Here is a 14827-nt window from a genome sequence, read left to right on the forward strand (position 1 = left end):
CAAGAAAATACTCTTTTACACTGTACTAGTGTTTTCTCTGAACCTCTGTTTTATTATTTTTATTTAAAAAAACAAACAAAAACTAAATGCAAAACAGATGGGGTATGGCGGCCCATTCTATAATCCCAGCATTCAGAAGATGGAGGCTAGTGGTATCCACAGTTGAAGGACCCAAGTTAGAAAGCAAGGTCCTGTCTCAGAATACCAAGGGCTGGAGCTGCAAGCTCAGTGGTAGAGTGCTTAACCAGTTCAGTGACCTGATTTGATCACTAGCACTGCCACACACACACACACACACACACACACACACACACACACACACGTGCACAAGAGCCACATAGTTTACCATCTTACCTTTCGATTTTGAGACAGGATCTCAATCATCTTCATCTTGTCCAGCTGATCTAGGGAATGTTTTCACTCATAAAACAACCTCCATGTTCCTAACAACTCTCCCTTTCTCCTTTTCCCCACTCCAGGCAACCTCTTTTTTTTTTTTTTTTTTGGTTTTTCGAGACAGAGTTTCTCTGTGTAGCTTTGCGCCTTTCCTGGAACTCGCTTTGGAGACCAGGCTGGCCTCCAACTAACTCACAGAGATCCGCCTGGCTCTGCTTCCCAAGTGCTGGGATTAAAGGCATGCGCCACCACCGCCCGGCTTTGCTTTTTGTGTCTATGAATTTGACTACAGTGGTACCCCAGAGAAGTGGAATTATACATTGTATGTCTCTTTGTATCTGGTTTATTTCATCAACATATTGCCTTAAAGGTTCATCCATGGTATAGACTATGTCAGAATTTCTTTTTTAAAGGCTGACATTACATTGTACACATCTCTCACACAGTTGTTCGTTTATCAGTGGATAAAAAGTTGTTTACTTTAAAAAAGATTTATTTTTTTATTTTATGTATACGAGTGTTTTGTTTGCATGTATGTTTGTTACACTGTGTGTTCAGTGCCTGTGGAGAACAGGAGAGGGCATTGGATCTCCTGGAATTACAATTACAGATGGTTGTGTTGTGAGCCATCATGTGAGTGCTAGGCATTAAACTCAAGTCATCTGGAAGAGCAACCAGTGCTCTTAACCATTGAGGCATCTCTGTAGCCTCTCTAGCACATTTTCTTTATCCATTCATCTCTTGTTGTTACTTAGGCAGATTCTATAACATGACTATTTTGAACTGTCATGGTAAACACAGTATGCAGGTTTCTCTATTGTAAGCTTACCTTACTGAGTATCAACTTTCAGTTAAATTGAATTGACCATAGAGATTAAAAAGACCTTAACCTTCAAAATTATCTCATTATTGGGGGGCTGGAGAGATGATTTAGTGGTTAAGAGCACTGGCTGCTCTACCAGAGGACCTGAGTTTAATTCCTAGCACCCACATAGCAGCTCACAACTATCTGTAACTCCAGTTCCAGGGGATCTGATAATTTCTTCTGACCTCTGTGGGCCCTATGCACACATAGTATATGGCATAAATGCAGGCAAAGCACTCATCTACATAAAAATAAGAAATTAACCCCCCCAACACATAAGTAACCCTTGTCAGGCTTTAAATGAGATGGACAGCAAATATTTTTAGCCTTTTCCTCTCCTGACAATCATCAAGGTTTTCATTATGGAAGTTTCTTAAGTGAGACTGGGAATTTTATGTCTTAAGATTGGAGAGAAATTATATGCTTTTACCAAGAAGTTTTGGGAAACATATGTGAAGATTACATATCTAGGGTAAACACTAGTAAAATGTTTCTTCTTTTTTTCTTTTAGAGCAGGACAGTGTCACTTTTAGTGCCCTGATATATTAATCTATTTCTATTTTTTCATTTTTAAAGTATCCACAGGCATTCTTGCCTCTGCCCAAGTGTCCAGTGTCCTGACTTGTGGGTGGTTTATGTAGAGGACTAGAGGTATGCATAGCCATGCAGTTGCAGTCAGGGTGTGAACACACCCTTCACTGACCACTCATTGGTTTGGCTCTTCTCTCTTGCTGCCAGGTGGTGTGATATTGTCAGAAGTGTGTGCAATTTCTTTCACAGAGGCAAGTTCCCTATCTGGCTGGCACCAGGCTTCAGCCTTTTCCTTCTCCTAGGGAGAGACTCCTTGGGAAATTCTAATTTCTTGGAGACCATTGTTTCAGTAGTCTTATAACCAAAGGAAGGGGCTTGTGTAACTCTTTAGAATACCGTCATCCCTGCCAGGCCTCTTATATTCTGAGATCAATAGACAGATTTCATATAGTTTTTAGAGGTATATTCAGGATAGTTTGTAAGACAGATTCAGTCACTTTTAATTCTCTTCACATCTGTGCTACAGCATGAGTGATAGTGAGGGGCTGAGCTTTCTAACCACTTGTATTGCATTTTTCCATAATGTGGAGTGATTTGTAGCCAAGATGAAAATTAAATTTTTTTCTCTTTGCCAGATTTGGATTTCAGTGGCTTGTCTTTGAAATGTATTAAATAATTTGCTGCCTTCTTTTTGGATATATAGCTCTGTTTCAGTTCAGGAGAAAAAAAGTGAACAAAAGTTGATGTAGTGCTCTAAACATTAACCAAAGTTTGAAACCAAAGGCATATCCAAGCAGATGGCTCAAACTCCAAGCCACACACAAAACCAAAACAGACAAGAAACTGGGTTTCTACAACTGGAGCAGGAATGCAGCCTCTGCTAGCTGAAACTTGCTTGCAACTCAGAGTTTGGTCTGGCCATATTCTGGGGCTCTAGCCCTTCAATGGCCTTTATGCAAAGGCCAGGTAACCCGTGTTTCTCCTTAGAGGTGACAGGTCAGAAAGAGCTGCTAAGAGCAAATTAGCCCGGTGGTGGTGGTGGCACACACCTTAATTCCCAGCACCCTAGAGGCAGGGACAGGCAGATTTCTGGGAGTTCAAGGCCAGCCTGGTCTACAGCGTGAGTTCCAGAACAGCCAGAGCTACACAGAAACCCTCTTAAAACAACAAACCCAACCCAACCCAACCCAACCCAAACCAAACCAAACCAAACCAAACCAAACCAAAAGATGAGCAAATCAGAAGCTGTCAGTGGAAGAGGAAAGTGTTAGAATGGGTGTGCTGAATTTAGGAGTCCTATGAACAGTTCAGAACAATTTTAACCCTTTTTCTTCTGGACTAAGAAGAATTTACTAAGAATGGAATGTAGGATGGTTTTTAGAAGTACAACTGAAAGATACAAGATTTGACTGAGAAGAACTGAAGGGCTTCCCTTTCTTTCTCCATCCCTACTTCCCCCTTTATCCTTAAATTCATATGGCAGGGCACAGCAGAGCTTCGAACATTTGGCCATGCTGGTCAAAGTTCATTGAGAACTTTTCAGTAGCATGTAACATTTTTGTGTTGGGGCAGGCATAATGAAGTGCAAAGAGAATTGTAGGTCAGGGTATACAGGAATCAAAACCAAAGCCAAACAGGTTAATTGTCATCAACAGGCTGTCAGCAGGCAGTGAAGTTAGAGCGACAGCTGGGTCGGAGAACCAGAGGTGTTCTTGAAGTTGTAGAAGCTGTGGCAGCTGCCACCCCAAACTTACTCTCAGAGACACACTAGGAGAGTCCAGGCAAAGTCGATTGTTGCCACACGTGGTGCCACAAGTGGTTAAAGTTAGGTGCAAATGTCTCTGTCCACACATGGAAATAGGAGATACCTTGAACTACAGATCCACTAATTTGTGACACCTGGCACGTGATTCTGAGCTGAGGGTTTCCCAGCACAAACCAGGCTAACGAAAGTCAGGGCATAGACATTCCTTCTGGAGTGGAGTCTCTTATTTAAGACAGTCTCCTGAGAGCAGAATTCTGCTTAATATCTTTGGGATCCTGAATTCTCAGCTTTTTGGCTGGTTGAGAAGACATAGGCTAACACACCTCTGTCTTTTTATAGCAGGGAATAGAGACTACGTGATTTTTGGTCACAAAGCCAAACTTGTATGGCATAAGACCAGGTGAGAAGGTAGCGTCATTCAGTTTTCATTGCTGTTGTTTCAGGAATCCACAATAAAGTTCCGTTTAAACAGACACTGGCTTGATGGGAACCAGAGCTCCCAGTCTGCATGGATAGCTGCAATAGGCTAGTTCAGACATACCCTGTGTTCTTTCCTGTGGATTCACTCTGTGACAAATAGACACGAAGACAAGAGAATTCAAAGACTGTCTCAGAGGAAAAAGAGCAAATCAGATTCACAGTTCTCATAGCCAAAATATTGCTTTTGTCTAAAGAACTAGTTGACAAAATGTTTAAAAATGATTTATTATTTTTATGTGTATGGGTGTTTTGCTTTTATGTATGTCCGTACATACTGTGTGTGCAGTGCCAGAGGAGGTCAGAAGAAGGTGTTAGATCCCTTGAGACGAGAATTACAGAGAGTTGGGAGCTGCCATGTGGGCGCTGGCTCTTAATCCTGAGCCGTATCTCCAGCCTCACAAATTTTTGTGTTCTCAATTTATTATTATTATTTTTTAATAAGGAACCAGAGTCCTATCATCCTGACCTTGGAGGTCAGTCCCATAGCAGAGATTCAGGAAGTTGCCTAGCAAGGAACCTTTTGAGAGATTTTTGTCTGAAGTTGCAGTCTCTGCTGTAGTCAGCATCTTTCCTTTTGACGTGGTACATGGAGGTAATGTAGAGGGTGGCGTGGAACTGTCTTCGGCATTTGCCCACGCAGCACCTATCTGGAGCTCTGTAGGTTTCTGTGAAAGCATTCTGAAATGACAAATGTCATTGTACTTCTAAATATCCAAGAAACGTTTGTGCTAGGATCCAGCTAAACTCTTACACTCTCATTTTGATAACATTTATGGTCTGATTATCAAGGTCATGCATTGTAAAGTGTTGAAAATTTAGGAAAAACTATGAGGAAAACTAAAACCCTACCTAAGTCTCAGTGGTGTGGCTGCTGCCATTTTATCATATTTTCAATACATTATCTAGTGAAAATTTCGTTTGGGATTGTATGACTTTGTTTAGCCCATATTTTTCCTTACTAACTTACTCTGTCATTAAATGTCTGTTTCATGATTTTTAAAATAGATGATGTATGGTGTTCTATTACATGGATAATCTATAATTGACTTAAATCTGTTATGAATGATGAAACATTTAGGATTATTTCCAATTTATCACTATGGTAAACATCCATGAGGCTATTTCCTCTGTAAACAAATTTGAATTAAATTTCTCAAATTTGAAATAATTTTTGTCTCATTGTGTGATAAAGACTTGGCCTCAAATTCATTATCCTGCATTAGCATCTAGAATGCTGTCATTATAACAAACCACCACAGCTGCTTGGTTGGACTTTTCTAGCAATAGAAAGGTATTTTTAAAGGACAAGTATTAGCCCTTTATCAGTTGTGGGGATTTTCATGTTCTAGCTCTCTGGTAATGGCCGGTTTGATAAATATTTGTTGGGCAAATGGCTGGCAGTATTTGGAAGAGAAACATACCGCTTTGTTACCATTTAAATCAGTTCTTGACATTTTCTCACATCCCCCTTAGTAATTTCTTAATAAATGCAAGTCATGCAATTTGGAGATCACAGAATAAGTGTGGGTGGAGTTTTGTGTTCTGATTTGTATAGGAGTCATGGGCTTCATTTTCATAAAGTTCTACCTAAGGAATGCAGAAAGGTTCAGAAATGTCCTTCCCAGCCAGCTCATGTGTGTCTAAACTAAGCCATTATCATATCTGCTCAGTTCTGGTCCTTCCTCCAACTCCTTGACAAGACTTGAAATGATAAAAGCAATGAGAATTATTACAGAACCAAGAAGTTATTTGGCCAACAAGACACTCAACAGACTTTATGACCCCATAGGTACATGGCATCCATGGATGCCTGTGTTGTCATTATTTAATACTCTCCCCACCACTTCGCCTTCATTACTACTGTACTGGAAGGGCTACCTCTTTTGAACCCCTCCCCACTTTTTCCCTGTATCCTTGGTAGTCGCTTCTTAAGACTTTCTCAGGCCTCTCTGCTCCTGCCTTTGTTCAGCATATTTAGAGTCCCCATCATATAGCCAGGGGTATCAGACCCTTTTCCCCAACCTTTGAGACAAATGTGAGGTGGTCATCTATACCCTTTCCAAGTCTGACATTCAAATGGATCTAGCAGTTATTTAAGTGGCCTTGGATGCGAGGTCACAGAGCTGTAACAGTGAGCAGAAGAGGCTACGACTGGAAAGAGGAAGGACTTTTTGGAGGGTATAAGCAACTTCTGGGTCAAATGTTCCCAGGCTTGTGTTAGAATTTTAAGAAGGAAGGAGCTGGAGAAGCGGTGGAACATTACCTATCCATGTACAGATGAGGTCTTCAGAGCCACAGTGCATTTCTGTGTCAGTGTGTTATAAGCAAAAGAAGGACTGTCAGCTGAATTTTACTTGTCCTGACATGCATAGGATCTAGGTCAGAAACTTGGAATTGATCAGATCTGGGGTAAAAAAATGAACAGTATCACTTGCAGATCCATAGGCAAGTGACTTGAACCTCCTTGAGCTTGTTTTCACACATGAACAGTGGGAACTAGATCTCCTCATGGGCTGTGGTGACAAGTAAATGTGACTGTCTTAGTGCTCAGCACCTTCTAGGGTTGCATTGTCCTGTGTTTGGAAGCAGCTTCTAGCAGGCCATTGAGTAAATGGAATCTTCTTGCCATGGGGAAACTGAGAAAGGAAAGGTCTTCTCAGACATCCTGCCTTGGCAGGCGATGTGGGTAGGGTGTACTTTCTCAAGGTGGGTGGGGTTAGAATGAATTGCTTCTGTGGACTCCACAAAATAGGCTTGAAGGTGACTGTACCCCACATGGGCCTGGTAGCAAGCAGGGTGGCCAGCCTTCCACTTTCTACAGGGTGGGCCTAGTTGTTTATGTTCATCTGTTGAAAGAATCTGGCACCCAGGTTCTTAAACGTATGATGAAGCCATCCAGATTCTTTGGCAGTTATACAGTGTGGGTGAGTGTTCAGCTTTTCTAGGCTTTGTTTCCTTTTGACTAAAGAAGGCCTTTGTTGTTAATGGTTTCTCCACGTGCCTTGTCACCCAGTTTCTGGTTCCTTTCTCATAGCACTTCCCATTTGTCCTCTGTTCCTCATTAGTACAGGAGGTCAAGGGATGCTGTTAGGACAGGGAAACGGAGTCTGCTAGGAAACCCAACAGAACTTCTTCCCTCCCATCGGGTACAGGTCATAGTTTCGGGGTGACTGGTCCCCCAAGCTTCTTCATTGTCATCGCTTTTGTCTTGTCGGTTTTCTCTGTATTTCCCCCTGGCCACAGGGCCACACTACAGGCTCTAAGGCTCACTGGGCCTTCCTCACTCTTCAGCTTTAGGAAACCTGTTTTCAAACATAGTAATACTATGTGACACAGGCTTATAAATGACCAAGAATGCCAGAGAGTCTTTATTTCTATAGGCTATAACTGTCAATATAGTCTGGTTAGAACTCAAAACTGAGAAAATAAATACTGATGTATAAAATATTGGGGGACTATCTAGGTGAAGGAAGAGACCTAGCCAGGGTAGGCTGTGGATACAGGGAGGGCAGTTGGAAGCAGGAGAACAAAGAACAGCGGCACACACATGAACAATAGGATGAAACCTCTAGCTTGCTAAGCTCATCTGAAATAGCAATTACAAAAGTGCATTTCACATAGAAATAAAAATTAAAATAGCAACAATAGATGCACGGAGATATGTTTTTTTGAATAATATATTTCTCAAAAGAAACAATATAATAAGAAATTTGCTTTTGTAAATCTTGCCTGCTTCTGTATCTAGTTTGTTATTATGCCATTTATGGAAAGTTCTCTGTATGCACGAAAAAGCACACGGTGCCTCAGCATTATTGTTCTATTAGTTTCCTGTTGCTTCAGGGACAAATCACTACACAATTAGTGGCTTAAGACTATAGATTTGTTTTCTTAGGGTTCTGGAGGCCAGAAGTCTGGGGTTAGCAGGGTTTCTGCTTTGCTGGTGGGGGCGGGGAGGGGCACAGAGAGGAGCTCTGAGAGGAAGCACTGTGTCCCTCCTACAGGTAGATGCCACCTGTGTAGTGGGGGTCTCTCTCATCCAAAGCCTTCTCTGTTTTGTGAGAGATTTCCCATGTTTGTCTTTTATTCCTTTCTCTCTTTGCTTATCATCTGCTGCTCCTCCACTGCCTCCTGTGTCTGGGGTTGCATCCTTTCACGTGGAAGGGTAGTTGGGAGTTAATGAAGGCAGACATACAGAAGGTTGAGAATGGAGGCAGTAACCGAGATAATTTTTGCAGTGTTTTGTTTTTGTCTATAATATGTAGATAATTCTTTTGCATAGTGACTTGTTATTTTTACACTTATAAAATGAAAAGGAAGTCCTGGAGCGATATGAGTACCCTGATAACCTTTGCCTGAAGATCAGAGGACAGAACAAGCCACTAGATTAAACATAGAGGCCAGACAGTGGTGGCACACACCTTTAATCCCAGCACTTGAGATCTCATGCCTTTGCTTGAGAAGTCACATGCCTTTAATCCCAGCACTAAAAAGGAAGTGATATGGTGGGCAGAGAAAGGTATATAAGGCGTGAGGAGACAGGAACTAAAGCCTTTTAGGCAGAGGAAGCTCTTTCGACTGAAGCCCTTTCAGGCTGAGGAGCTGGTGAAGTAAGAGGTGGTGGCTGTGGCCTGCTTTGCGTCTATGATCTTTCAGCTTTCACCCCAATATCAGGCTCTGGATTTTTTATTATAAGACCTTTAGCAATTTGTTTTACAAAGTTCAAATTTTGTCTTCTCCCTCCGAGTGTCTAACATCCCAGTGGCACTTGGGCTCCCCTGATACTGGTGCATTTGGAACCTTCTTTGTTCTTCCAGGCTGCTTCCAGCATTAACCTTGCTGCTCTGTATGCCCTGGGTGCAGGCATGGTGGCCCTTGCTCCCTGCACCCCGCCCCCCAGTGCTTCAGAAGGCTCCTCTTTGGCTGTCTTCCAACTATGTCCCTCCTTACAAGCAGGAGTTAGGAGCTGGTGCCTCATTCACCCAAAACTCTTGTCTTCCCTTTAATCCACACAATGGGCACAAGTACTCTGGAATTCCCTGTTGCTGGAGGGCTTCTCTCCAGGTTCCACCAAGCCCTGCAGTCCCACAGTCCAAGTATAAAATAATCACTCAGACACTTATGTTACTTATAAACTGTATGGCCGTGGCAGGCTTCTTGCTAACTGTTCTTATATCTTAAATTAACCCATTTCTATAAATCTATACCTTGCCACATGCTTGGTGGCTTACCGGCGTCTTTACATGCTGGCAGTGGCTCCAGTGTCCCCCTGCTTCTTCCTGTTTCCCCAATTCTCCTCTCTCCTTGTCCTGCCTATACTTCCTGTCTGGTCACTGGCCATCAGTGTTTTATTTATATAGAGCGATATCCACAGCACTTCCCCTTTTCTTCTTTTTTTTTTAAAGGAAGGTTTTAATTTTAATATGGTAAAATTACATATGACAAAACAATTATCAAGCAAGAATTACAGTTACAATATTAAAGAAGATATCATACCTATCTTATATTTGTGAGTTTAAGGTTTTATATCTAACTTATCTCTTATCATAACTGAGGAAATTACAACTATCTAGTCTTTAACCACATCAAAGACCTGAGAAGGAACATAATGGTACCTGAGAAATGGTAGATGGATGCAAGCAACTTTCGGGAATCTTGCAAGAGTAGACCAAGACAGCTGGCAGCCTGGACAGTCACCTAATGTTTCTCAGCATTGTTGGTGCATTCAAATTGGCTACAGGCCTAGAATATCTGGCAGACCATTTTCAGAAGCAGGAATTCTGAAAGACCATCTTACCCTGTCTTGGCAGAGTATAGTGGTCGCTTTCCTTGTGTCCCACTTGTCCAGGAAGGGCAGCATTGCATTTGTACTGTCAGCCGTCAAGGCAAGGGCAGTTCTTTGCCCATTAGGCCATTTTGTGCCAAGAAGACAAACTTCCAAATGGAAATGTCTTAGAAGCCCAACATTCTCTCGGGATCAAATTGGTGCAGCCAGGAGCAATTGTGTCTCACATCAACAGATTTCTAAGTTATTTAAATGCCATATTCTCTAGGTCTATGAAGTGTTTGAAGATTACCTGTCCATCTGACCTATGTATCTGTAAATCTGGATAACCTAACAAACGTAACTATAGAGATGACAGGCATAGGTGACTATAAATCTATAAGTCTTACTTATCTACCGAAATAACCTAAGGACTAAGGCTTCACGTAAACAAGGTAAACAGTCTATAAGCAAATGTATCGTGAAGAACGATGACTTCAAAATTGTGACAATACACAAGATATTTATAACAGAGGTAGGAATATATAGTGCCATATGCAATATGACAATAATCTTAAATATATATCAATATACTGAATATCCTAAACAGAAGTAGAACATACATAAAAGTATGACAGATATAAATTTACATTTGTATCAATATAAAAATGTTTCAAATAAGAGTAGAAATATATGTACATTATAACAGATATAGTTCTGTATTTGTATCAATATACAAATTATCTTAAACAGGAGTAAAAAATAGTTTACATTTGTATCAACATATAAGAATCCATAACAGTACAAATTACAGTGCAAATTATCTAAGGTTGCTATTTTACTAAATTTGTTTACTAGTATATACAATGATTTACCATCATATCTTATACCTATCCATTCCATTTCTTCTCCCCCCTTTTTTTTTAGAATACTGATTCTAATATTTTCTTCCACCCCAACCCTATAACCATCATCCATAACCCTGAGAATTATGAAACCTAAGGGAGAAGGGACATCGTTTTCTTAGAATTGCTTCCTGCCATTTAGGGGGTGATGTTATCTCTGTTGGGTACTGTGAGAAAGCTCAGATAGTTAAATCTCAGTTAGACTAACTGTAGGTTCTGCAGCAAGTTTTAGAGTAATGGGTAAGATTGTCTGAAATTCTGGCAAGAAGTGTAGTATGATGACGATTACCATGGCATCATTCTGGATTGGGTAGAGTTGTTGTTGTTGGGGCCCCATCTTCCTTCTGGAGACTTTCTGAGATTGCTATTGGAAAAACTTATTTGTTATCAAAAATGGGAGGTTTGGATTTAAAGAGGACATAGCATGTAAGAAAGGATTCTGAGAAATCAAGAGTAAGCATGGAGAGAATTAGAATTTAGAAGACAATGGTCTCTTTTTATTGGTTTCCTTCTGTCTCACACCAGAGGGCTCTTCTGATACGGGACTGAAGAATATCTCAAACTTTTCTTTTAGCAATATGCTTGGGTTTAGAGAAGGAGTGAGCCAATTCCATCTCCAATGCCAGCCTGGCTTATAATTGAATTGGAACCACAACTTTTCTAGATTGATAGAGAGATACATGTTAGACAGTGAGATTTTTACCATGTGTAGATTGGTACCAACAGATTCTTTCTTTCTGCTGTAAACATCCGGATATCCAAGGCCTTATGAGTTTTGGAAGATGGGTATTTCTATTATCCTGGAAAGACAAAAACAGAACCCTACCCCACCCTTTGATTGTTAAATTTTTCTTACAACTTGTAGAGATGTCACATTGGTGGATGATCTTTTACTTCTCTTCATCAAGGGGTTTTTCCTGTTCAAATTGAATTTTTATTAATTTTGTTGGTATCCATAGCTTTTCTTCTCCTGCAGAAACAAAGGCAAAACCCCTTCCCCAACGTAGAACATATCCAGGTTTCCATTCTGAGGTCAGCACATCCTTGAAATAAACCAGTTGGTTTAGCTCAGGAGTTTTGTCTGTCGTCCAATGTCTCTCTGCAGCTGTTGTTCCTTTTAGCTCAGTTGGTAGAGCATGGGACTCTTAATCCCAGGGTCGTGGGTTCATGCCCCACGTTGGGCACCAGATATTGGTGAAATTATTATGGCCACTCCACATAGTTAAAAGGATATTTATTTAATGGCGTAACTCACAAATTAAATGATAGGTAGGTCGCAGGGTCTGGGGAAGGTGTATCTCAGTCCAGCAGTGTTCTCTGGAGCTCTGCTCAGTCCACCTCCAACGTTCAGGGTCCCTGCACAGAGAACGTGCGTGCAGAGAGAGCGCTGGCCCATCCAGCTCTCGGGTCTCCAGGCGCCTCCCCTGGCCCCACTTCGTAGGCGTGACAGTTGCCAGAGTCTCAATGGGGGTTGGAACTTCCAGATCCAAGCTGGAATGGCTACCCACTACAATTCCCTGCCCATAGAGCCTTCCTTCAAGCCTGCAGAGGCCACTTGTCACTAGCCTATTCTCAGGGTTGGCAATGGAGATTGTGTAATCATGTGTTCTGAGAGGTTCTTCCTATGATATAGTGTGCATGCCACATCTGCACTCTTTAAAGTCTTGGTAGGAATGCCTTCCCATCCCCATCTATATGGCATCATCATTTTTATATTTTTACCAACGTTCTCTACAAATAAAGACATTTGTAGAGATCAGTCTGGGGATGGAATTAAGATATTGAAAGCATTTATAATTAAAAGTATGAACAAAGTATTTGGGAGCAGGGAAACACAGGTTTGTACATTGTAAATACTCCAGCCTTTTTAGGGGGCTACAAAAGACAGATATTATATGCATAACAGGTATTTCCTGCTAAAACCCTCTGCCTGGTTTTAGCCAGCAGCCAGCTCCAGAGTGGTGGCCTTTGAGGACTGTGCCCTAATTTTGCAGAATGATGGCTTTGCTGATTTCTGGTTTGTTCTTGCTCACAGGGCTCCCCCTCGGGAATTGGCTGTGATATTGTGCAACAAATCCAATGCATTTTACAGCCTTGGGAAATGGAACGAGGCTTTTCTTACTGCCAAGGAGTGTCTCCAATGGGACCCGACCTATGTGAAGGTATGGTAGCAGTGTCTGCTTTCCTTCTCTTACTTTGCTTGTTTTTCTTCCTTTTCTTGTCAAAGTGGATGTTCTAGGAATGCTTCTCCCTGAATGCACTTGCTCTTCAGACAGAGGTCCATGGGATGGGGGGGCCTTGCCTCAAGAGGAGTAGGTACAGGGGTGGTGAGTGTTGAGACATGCTGCCTGGGAGAGTGGAACCCTACTCCCTGGTAGATGGAGTTCAGTGAGAGGCTGGAGAGCTCCTTAGACCTGATGTAGTTAGACGAAGATGCTTGAACCTCATTATAGCAAAACTCCACTTGAGATGGCAGGTCAGTGGAAAGCAGACCCTTTGAGGGGATCAGGAAAGTTTGAGAGGCTAATGAGACCCTTTAAGGCTATTAACAAAGATCAGTAGGTGGTGGTGGTGGTGGTGGTGTGTGCATTCCTTTCTTTTATTTTTTAGACAGGATCTTACTATGCAGCCCTGGCTAGCCTGGAACTCACTATATAGACCAGATTAGCCTTGAATTCCAAGAGATCTACCTGTCTCTGCCTCCTGGGTGCTGATATTAAAGGCATGCACTACTATGCCCAGTTTGGTAAGCACTAATTTGAGGCTTTTTCAGTTGAAATGTCCCAAGTGCTGACCCTGTAATGCACTTTCAAGACACACAAAAGGAAGGAGAGACGTCATGTCAGACCCTGAGTAATTCATTCCCAAACTGAAGAGAAGAATAGCCTGGAAATAAAATATGAGGCTTTAAGTTAAACAGTAGTCTGTATCTATCTGAGGCAACAGACTATGGAGTGTTAAATTAGTGGTCTGAGTAGTTGAGAAAGGCTCCTCCATAAACTGGGAATAGCACCAAACATTAGCCTTTCTGTTACATGCTGTGATGTGCATGAGAGATTCTAGCTATAAACTCAGGTTCCTCAACTGTAAAATGAGATGATGCCTAGGGCAGCAAGAATTAAGGAGATACTAAACAAAATAGTTGTCAACAGAACACAATGGGAAGATGTGGGGAGCTTGGAGCCACAAATGACTCAAGTATTAAGAGAGAGGCTTGAATATTTTACATTATAAGTAGGCATTTACCCATAGTACATGCTAGGAAAGCACTCCTCTACTGAGCTACATCCCTAGTGTGGGGAATGGATACTTTAGAAGTTATTGAGCTTGAAAATGGAAGCACATTTCTGAGAATTCTGCTCAGAGGTATGCTAGGGTGGGGAGTAGTTGGGCTTGGCATGCATTCCCACAGTTCTGGCTGTGGCCTGAGAAAGTTATGAATGATACTCCCAGTTTAGTTTTATCTGTTGCTATGTTTTTAATGGGGATTCCCTAGAAGATTCTAATGAAGGAGACAAGACGGAAAGTTGATGCTATTTTTAACAAGAGTGAAAAGACAATGGACCCTAGGTGTAGGGGCTGCAACCTGTGAGGGAAACAGATGGAAAGTAAGGGCTGTTTTAGGAAGCAGGTTTGTGAGCAGATACCGCAGGGCTGATGGTCGGTGTGTAGGGAGAGGGATACTCCAGGAAGGCTTTACTCTACTCTTTTGAATCACAAATGCCTACATCTTAAAATAATCTTTATGTCAAAGCAACATGTTTGGGGATAGAATATTTCCATCCTCTTCACCCCTACAGAATAAAAAAATGAAGTTTAGATCTGAGGAAACAAATAAATGGAAACTTCTGTGCTAGCTCACATGGTTGGGGGAAAAAATCAAAACCCCAAAGAACCCAACACAGTGCAGATATAGTTTTCCCTTTGTTTCAAGTTGTTACCTGAGCTCTTTAGACATTCAAAGAAAAGTTAATTCAGATCAATAAATACTGAGAGATCCAAGGTTAAGTGGAATTTCTAAATGTTTGCTTTTGCATGAACCCAGGTTGTGAACATTTTCTGTTAATTCTGACAGTAGTAGTCTTGGTGGGTCCCTGCCACTGCAGGTGACAGAATGGGAGAGA

The 14827-nt window shown here is 41.6% G+C and overlaps 1 protein-coding gene across 2 annotated transcripts in view; it reads left to right on the forward strand.

The window, feature by feature from the left end:
* Nucleotides 1-14827, forward strand: part of Trank1 (tetratricopeptide repeat and ankyrin repeat containing 1) — an 87562-nt gene that overhangs the window by 18689 nt on the left and 54046 nt on the right. For both annotated transcript variants that reach the window (XM_076577217.1, XM_076577216.1), the window contains exon 2: nucleotides 12739-12865. In XM_076577217.1, coding sequence (XP_076433332.1) covers nucleotides 12739-12865 — 127 coding nt within the window. The remainder of the gene's footprint in view (nucleotides 1-12738; nucleotides 12866-14827) is intronic.

Source organism: Peromyscus maniculatus, chromosome 7, assembly GCF_049852395.1.
Source record: "Peromyscus maniculatus bairdii isolate BWxNUB_F1_BW_parent chromosome 7, HU_Pman_BW_mat_3.1, whole genome shotgun sequence".
In the NCBI taxonomy this organism is placed as follows: Eukaryota; Metazoa; Chordata; class Mammalia; order Rodentia; family Cricetidae; genus Peromyscus; species Peromyscus maniculatus.